Below are 7,958 nucleotides of genomic sequence, written 5' to 3'. Positions count from 1 at the left end.
GTCCTGGTACCATCTCACCAATCCCATCCTAAATAAACGCCGTATAACCGAAAAGTACTACCTATCGCGATTGCTCGCTGGTGGCGATCCCCAATTACCCCTCCATTCCCTTTATCGCATGGCCTTTCCTTCCAATACCGAAATCCCAAAATTGTCAGAACTGTAGACCATACCTCCAAACACATCATACATAACCTAAATGAAACCAAACCCTTCTTGATGCAAATGATCTAGAACCATGTGTAACCAGGCTGAACAAAATTACTGCCCTCGACGCATTTCACCATCAGTTTCTCATAAAAACCACTTGTATCCGCAGAAATTCTGGATGCCAAAGATCGTCCGTAGGCATGCTGATATGCACCCTTGACCTGGCCCATATGTTTGGGATCCCAATGACATCGAACGACTCGAGCAACAAGTAATTTATCTTTTGTGCCAAAACCTTTCATTGATTCCTCCATGAGGTTTGCATCACGCATGGCTTTATCCGAAGCTGTGCGAAGTTGATAGAGGAGGGCATCCTCCATGTGGCCGCTGAACTTCTTGTCCAGGGAGTCAGTAAGATTTCTAAATATGTTTGCAATGAATTTACTTACTTTTTTGATAACCCATTCCAATGGCTTTCCATGTTGTTGCTGGTATGTGTGATTGATTGCTCGTAATTGAGCATCATTTCGTTTCGTGAATATCTCACAAACGGTCTTTGCATCATGCCCACGTATAGCCTCTGTCGCATTCCATATAGATGCCACATCTCGATCAACATCGCGAGGGATTACTGGCGCACTCTCCTCGTTTCTATTGGCCTCTAATACCATCAAGAAATGATCCTCTGTCTTCATACTCAAATCACCTTTGATATCGCCCGCCAGACTCCTCTTGTATCGGCGTTGATACATTGACTTGATCGCATTGATATCGGCATTTGACCTGCCCATCAAAACTTCAGTCAGGTATTTCTCCTTGGTGCCTACTCCGTCCATGGCGGAATAAAGTAAATGACAATCTTGTATCAAGGGACCCCGAATTATCGCAGCGAGACCCTCCCTGAAATACGAGCTTGTTTCACTCTCCACATCTGCCAACAATTTCCTTTTGAAAGTATCAAAGAAAGCTTGTCGCAAAACTTCTATTTGCAAAGGTCCCTTGTTATGCAATACCTCGATAAGAGTCGCTTCATCAGTACCGAAACCTTTCATAGCTTTGCGCAACGCCTGCGCATCTGCGCGTCCATCGTAGGGTATGCGAGGAGGGCTTGGTAAGTTCAGATCATATCCGGCTGAAGGTGGAGTAGGTTGTCCGTAGCCCATTGGCGCACCATATTGAGGTTGTGCGCCTGGGGGTGGAGCGCCATATGGTGGTTGAGGATATCCGCTTTGCGGTGGAGGATAAGGCGATGATTGCGGTGGAGGATAATGCCCCGGCGGACCAGGCGGAGGTGCACCATATGGTTGCTGTTGTGGGTAGGAAGCTTGTTGGGGAGGATATTGTTGGTTGGGTTGTTGCTGCGGTGGATATGGAGGTTGTTGTGGAGGAGCACCATATGAGTTTTGAGGATATGGGTTTTGGGTAGGAGGGTATTGCTGATATGGCTGAGGAGAATCTATTTCAAAGTCAACAGGTGCTGCATTGTCGCAAACGTCAATTCACATACGACGAGGGGGCATTTGTGGTGGGTATCCAGATTGCGGGGCAACTGCGCTCAAGTCAGATATTGTCGCAAATGAGAATGTAGATTTTACTCACGTCCAGCCGGCGGTGCACCATATGGGGGATAATTCTGATAAGACATTCTTGCGTTCTTATTGTTCTGTGAGAAATCTATGCCTGTAATAGTAAGTCGACTCAAAGTGTGGTTGTAAGCCAGTAAAAGTAGGAAGAGCAGAAGGATTCAAGTGTTATTTATCGCGAAGCTGTGCAGAAGGCAAACCTTAAGGTCAAGAATCCTCGCGGGGCTATGGCAGAGGTCAAATGAGGGGTGGCCAGTCACATAGCGCTTAGAATTCAATCATCATACAAATAAAGCCTACCATTTTGACAATGTTGAGGCGTAGAGGCGCAGTAATGACGACTTTGCTGTTCTCTTATCCAATTGAATAGTATGGCAAAGACAATTGTGAGATGATGACCACCGATGACTTTCTTGATCGTTCCTTTTTTCCCTGGTCAATCCCCGCAGAGACGAGGATTGCGAGAAGAGCGAGGATGATTCTCCCAAGACTTACGGAACAATCGGATCAAAAAATGTTAAAATTGGCATAAATCTGGTTGAAATTGAGAACGTTCCTACGTCTGAATGTTTTCAATTATTCTGTAATTACCATGTAAACGACATCGCCATTTCTGCCATCGTACAGAAGAAAGGGAGAGCTGTGGTTGGAGTTTCTTTTTCCGGTTCCCATCCTGATTTCCTTTTATGGTTTTGCTTCTCTAGGTTTGCACATGTTACTTCCATCACAAGTCATATCATGTTTGCACAGCACAATGCTTGTCGTCGTTTGGTGTGGCTTATAGAACTTGCACATGAACCTTACAACTCTAATACTTGTTTAAGCAAGGAACATTCTCTTGTTTAATTTTACTTTCCTTCTACTGCAGTTTCTTGAGACAATGGGAGGCCACGCGTTTTCTTCTCAGGTTCCACCCATCAAGACGCCTCGTATGACTCAGGAAGTCTACAACGAAGCTCTCACACAGAATCAAGCAGTTCTACGCAAATTTTACTCCAAAGTTGAGAGTGCTATTGAGGGACCTGGCAAGACTACGTATGGGGATGTCGACATACTTGTTGCACTGCCTTTGGAGGGCGCGTTTTCTTCTGAAGATGGAGTCGGGGTTGAGCTCAAGAAAGCTTTGAATGCAAAAGCCTTGGTGCAAGAAAAAGGCAATCCTACCATCAATTTTGCTGTTCCTTGGCCGAAGTACACTATCACTGGTGCTAAGGATGGAAAGAATGTGACTGAATCTACAGATACTTCGTCAGCGAGCTGGTACGTTCAAGTCGATGTCCATATATGTAAAAGCGAGCATGAATTTGACTGGGAACTGTTTCATTCTGCTCATGGCGACCTATGGAACATCATTGGCACCACGATCAGAGGGTTTGGACTTACTATCAACAATTGCGCCTTTTTCATTCGAATCCCCGAAATCGAGTCGGCAGACAGGAAGAAGAGCATGGTCTTTCTCACTGACAATCCGGCCGAGATACTGGACTTCTTGGGACTGAATCAAGAAAAGTGGTGGAAACGTTTCAGTACTCAGCAGGAAATGTTTGAATATGCCGCAACTTGTCGAATGTTCTGGGTCAGAGATGTGGCCGAAGATGAAGCGGAGGGAGATGCCACTGGCATTGTTGCCGAGAGAGGTCAAGAGGGCGGAGCAGAGGGGAAGAAAAAGCTAAAGCACAATGATCGTCAACGTCTAGCAAAACGACCTATTTTTAGAGCTTGGGTTGATGAATTCATCCCTATGTGTCGAGAAGCAGGAAAGTATAGTGATACTAAAATCACGAGGGAACAAATTCGCGATGAAGTTTTCAAGAAATTTGGTGTCGAGGAGGAATACGAAACCAGACGACACGACTGGAATCTTGCAAGACATCTAGTGGAAGTGATGAATGACGGTATCAAAGCTAATATTCCTGTTGACGGAGGTGATAATCAAACGAGGTCGGCAGCTACAAAGGTTCTGAAAGGTGTCATCATGGAAGGTGAACTATACGAGGGGGCTGTTCCTGAAGCTGCAATCAGGGATGAACACGGATTCTACAACATTCAGTTGGTCAAACTCTTCGTGGTCGAAAACTGGAGGAACGCGATGAAGATTGGAATGGCAAGGCAGCGAGCCAAAGCCAGGGAAGCCATGAAGGCCAAAGCTGAGAAGAAGGCACAGGTAGAGCGAGTTTCTAATTTGCATGATGTAGTGTGATATGGGCAATACTGATTAAATAATGAGTATCTTAAATAAGGACAAAAGTACTAATGGTGTTGATTTTGGAGCTGATACCAAGGTAGCGGCTGTGGCCGAGGGGTTTGATGGCCATGGGGCGGCAGACCGGTGACCATGATCATCCGCAACGATCCACCCTCTAATTTTTATATCTTCGTGTATGAAATGGGGAAGGGGTTGGCACGGAAATTTTTTCAAATGCCTTAATACCATGAATTCATCACACCAGCACAGTCGGCGAAGGTTTCCATGGGGCCTGTAAGCGGCGAAGTTGTCGCCATCTTTGGCAGTTAATAATAGAAACACTTTCACAGTTGCGACACGCCTGCATTTATCCATAACTTCTGGATCAATTTATATTGTCCAGTATATGCCTAAGCATATTGAATAGATTACTCCGTCGTGGTGAATGGTTCCCCATATTCAGCTCGAAGCCCTTGTCATACAAGTCTGAAAATCCTTCATCAAACCCATACGCCGTATTATCCACGCCTTTGCTCAAATATCTCGTAAACTCAATAATCCATCGCGCATAGAACTGAATACCATTTATTTCTTTCCCTTACCACCGCTGCCGGAAATGCCGTGCGACTTGGTCTTCAAGGGGCCCTTCTGTCCACCGATCTCCTTGGCTAATTTGTCTTGCTTTGCCTTTTCTGAAGTAGCGGTTGTCAATGAGACGTTATACTAGATGGTGGGAACGCAGAGTCACTTACCCTCCTTCTGCTTCTGCTTGAATGCGATGGTCTCATCATCATCCTCAACCTTGACCTTCTTCTTCACTTTGTTGTGGATAGGGTTTGTGCCGTCTAGGTATTCCGGTCAGTATCATGTGGCCTGAAAAGGATGAACAAGATTATACGAACTTCCTCCCATTTTGAATTAAATTTATCGGTGTTTTGGGTGACCTTTTGAAATAATTGATCGTCTTTTTTGGTGGAAGAAATGCGGAATTATTCTGGACTTCTCGAGGCACTTTTTGGTGGGGGAAGGGTATTTTTGCGGGTTTTCTTTAAAGAATGCTGACAAGGTGGATGCAAAATCAACCTAGCCTCATTTAGATTAGTATGTTTATCGATATGGCAGCTGCAACTGACCGTCATGCAAGATGTTGAATTTATCAGTTTCAGTTGGACAACCACATACACAGCAACAACTTGGCCGTCAAACCAATAATTGACACTTCACTCTCTTATACTCTCTGCTATTATACTAAGACCCATCCTTCACCTTCATACTGCCAAAGCAAACCAAAGCAAAGAAGAAAATTATGCGCTGAGAGATAACCGGTTGGGCTCTTCTCACTTTGGGATCTTGTTTGTGATCTTTGGCTGACACACATTTATCCAAATCTAAAGGCAGGGGGCGCTTTCGTCCTTACAATTACAACAAGGAACATGACGGCATCATTAGCAAGCTCTGACGAGGGCGAGATTCGTGATGGAGTAGTGGAGAAGAAGGCAACTACGTCGCTGCGTACACCCGGTAGCACTTCCGTTGACCGTCAAGACAGAACCCGTTCTAGTACGACTTCTTTATCACCACGCTCCCCCGAACAATTATATAGATCTAGAGATCAAAGAAGTCGTTCCCCTTATTCTGACCGACACTCTCGAGGTTCGAAGAGACCTAGAGATGACGACTACCCAGACCGTAGTAGAAACGATTCAAGACGATTCAAGGTTCATTACGAAGATTATTCTCAAGACAATAGACGCCGCCCACGGGTTTCATACGAAGACATAGACAAGGGGCCAACGAACTCATCCGAATTACGATATGACGATCATGATTATCGGGATAGGCATCCCGAAAAACGTCCTCGAACCAGAAGTCGTTCGCCTTACCGAGCTAATCGTGAAGGAGATAGAAGTGGACGAAATGGGCAATCAGTAAACAACGGCAACCGGTATAGTGACTATGCGGATAGAAACAAGCCTTATGGGTATGGAGGTTCATACCGAAGTTCAAGAGACCAGTCAGTGAGCAATCGGGGAAAGGGCCCGCTGCCTACTGATAATTCGAGACATGAGGCTAAAACTACTCAAGGGCAATTGCAACAGCATAAACATCAACGTGATGGAAGTGAGATGGATATGTATGCTATTGATCAATCCCTTCGTGTTGAGCATTTACTGATGCAACTTAGATCTACCCCTGCTGAAGAAGCTTCTAATGAAATTCCTGAAGAAGAGCCAATTGATGAAGCTACATTAATAGAACAGCGACGCAAGCGCCGCGAGGCAATTAAAGCTAAGTATCGAGGTTCTGGTACACCCTTGTTAGTACAAGCTTTGCACTTAGGAGACAAATCTGGAGGATCCACTCCTGGACAAGGCGAAGATGATAGCCCTTCAGGCCCAACCGGTAAGCAGACTACACTGCATTGCAAAATCCTCTCTGATTCGTTAGCCTCAGCTTCACCTACCGCCTCGACTCCAGGGACCCCTATGGACCCAGGATCCCCATCCGCTTTCGCAATCACGGATGATCAGGATCTTGTCAACTCACACGGAGTCCCAACAGCAGATGAGGAAGATGGACCTTCAGCCGCAGATTATGATCCAACTATGGATATGAGAGAAGATAGACAGCGCGACGGACAACGCCATTTTGATGAGATATCCTCTGGGGCATACAACGAAACAAAGCCAACATCTGAACAAGATGTCCTCCTTCCTGCCGAAATCGCACCCGCTGAAGTCAAAGCACCAAAATCGAAGGACGAATTTGATATGTTTGCAGACGATGACGACGACGATATGTTTGCCGAAGATTCAGTCGCGGATGATAAGCCTCAAGCTATCACGAATGGTGATGTTGCCAAAGCAGTGCCTATTCCACAGGCTAAAGAGCTCGACATCGGCATGCTCGATAACTGGGATGATCTTGAGGGTTATTACAAGATTATCCTTGGTGAACTCTTGAATGGTAGATATCATGTCCAAGCAAATCTTGGAAAGGGTATGTTCTCGGGCGTGGTTCGAGCTATGGACATCACTACCAAAAAGTTGGTCGCAATTAAGCTTATTAGGAATAACGAGACTATGTAAATTGATCCACACCAATCCAAAGTCTCATATGCTAACAGTATCATAGGAGGAAGGCTGGAATGAAAGAGATTGAGATTCTGGAAAAGATCAAAGATGCAGATCCAGAGGACAAAAAACATATGATACGTCTAGAGCGATACTTTGAGCACAAAGGTCATTTGTGTATGGTTTTCGAACATTTGAGTATCAATTTGCGTGAGGTTCTGAAAAAATTCGGAAACAATGTTGGTATCAATCTCAGGGCTGTGCGAGCATATGCTCATCAAATGTTTCTCGGGCTCAGCTTGATGAAGAAGGCCAATATCTTGCACGCGGATCTAAAACCTGATAATATTTTGGTAAGTTTTACTTCAGCTCACGAATCTTCTTTTCTAACTCGTTGCTTAGGTGAATGAAACTCGCAATATGCTCAAAATTTGTGATTTGGGATCCGCTTCAGACGCGACGGATAACGAGATCACTCCCTATCTTGTTTCTCGTTTCTATCGTGCACCAGAAATTATTCTTGGTATGAAATACGACTTCGCCATTGATATTTGGTCTATTGGGTGCACCTTATATGAATTGTATACCGGTAAAATCCTATTCACTGGTAGATCAAATAATCAAATGTTACGCTCCATCATGGATTGCCGCGGAAAGTTTTCAGTCAAGATGTTAAAAAAAGCCGATTTTGCTGGAATTCATTTTGATGATATGTTGAATTTCAGAAGCGTTGAACCAGACAAATTGACTGGCAAGGATGTCGTTAAGACAATGGCATTCGCAAAGCCAAGTAGAGATCTTCGAACTCGTCTAATTTCGGCATCAAAGGGGCTAACAGAGGTTGAGCAGAAGGAGTTGACATTGTTTGGGGATTTACTGGAAAGATGTTTGGCGCTCAACCCAGAGAAACGAATAACACCCACGGAAGCATTGAAGCACCCTTTCATCGCAAAATTGATGAAATAA

The 7,958-nt window shown here is 44.8% G+C and overlaps 4 protein-coding genes across 4 annotated transcripts; 2 read left to right on the top strand and 2 right to left on the bottom strand.

Moving 5' to 3' along the window:
- Positions 1-230: 230 nt before the first annotated feature.
- On the bottom strand, positions 231-1,795 carry Bfra_010398 (putative annexin-like protein; the record flags this gene model as incomplete). The annotated part of the gene is made up of 4 exons (XM_037340731.1): positions 231-545; positions 600-1,606; positions 1,658-1,699; positions 1,750-1,795. 4 exons carry the CDS (start codon positions 1,793-1,795, stop codon positions 231-233), a joined length of 1,410 nt encoding a protein of 469 aa, XP_037186374.1.
- Positions 1,796-2,613: 818 nt separating this feature from the next.
- On the top strand, positions 2,614-3,933 carry Bfra_010397 (uncharacterized protein; the record flags this gene model as incomplete). Its single annotated transcript, XM_037340730.1, has 1 exon — positions 2,614-3,933. One exon carries the CDS (start codon positions 2,614-2,616, stop codon positions 3,931-3,933), a length of 1,320 nt encoding a protein of 439 aa, XP_037186373.1.
- Positions 3,934-4,284: 351 nt separating this feature from the next.
- Bfra_010396 (uncharacterized protein) lies at positions 4,285-4,924 on the bottom strand. Its single transcript, XM_037340729.1, has 3 exons — positions 4,821-4,924; positions 4,671-4,763; positions 4,285-4,610 (listed from the first exon to the last, which is right to left on the bottom strand). The coding sequence occupies exons 1-3, from the start codon at positions 4,828-4,830 to the stop codon at positions 4,504-4,506; spliced, it is 210 nt and encodes a 69-aa protein (XP_037186372.1). The 5' UTR covers positions 4,831-4,924; the 3' UTR covers positions 4,285-4,503.
- Positions 4,925-5,351: 427 nt separating this feature from the next.
- Positions 5,352-7,958, top strand: Bfra_010395 (putative serine threonine-protein kinase prp4 protein; the record flags this gene model as incomplete). Its single annotated transcript, XM_037340728.1, has 3 exons — positions 5,352-7,003; positions 7,054-7,345; positions 7,395-7,958. 3 exons carry the CDS (start codon positions 5,352-5,354, stop codon positions 7,956-7,958), a joined length of 2,508 nt encoding a protein of 835 aa, XP_037186371.1.

Source organism: Botrytis fragariae, assembly GCF_013461495.1.
Source record: "Botrytis fragariae strain BVB16 chromosome Unknown tig00000797, whole genome shotgun sequence".
Taxonomy (NCBI): domain Eukaryota; kingdom Fungi; phylum Ascomycota; class Leotiomycetes; order Helotiales; family Sclerotiniaceae; genus Botrytis; species Botrytis fragariae.
The sequence above is the reverse complement of the archived record's forward strand: the minus strand, read 5'-3'. Positions and strand labels throughout refer to the sequence as shown.

Bases quoted from the DNA above. Each gene is read 5' to 3' on its own strand.
- Bfra_010396 (XM_037340729.1), bottom strand. The intron at 4,611-4,670 runs GTAAGTGACTCT...CCGCTACTTCAG, and splicing joins CAAGCAGAAGCAGAAGGAGG to AAAAGGCAAAGCAAGACAAA.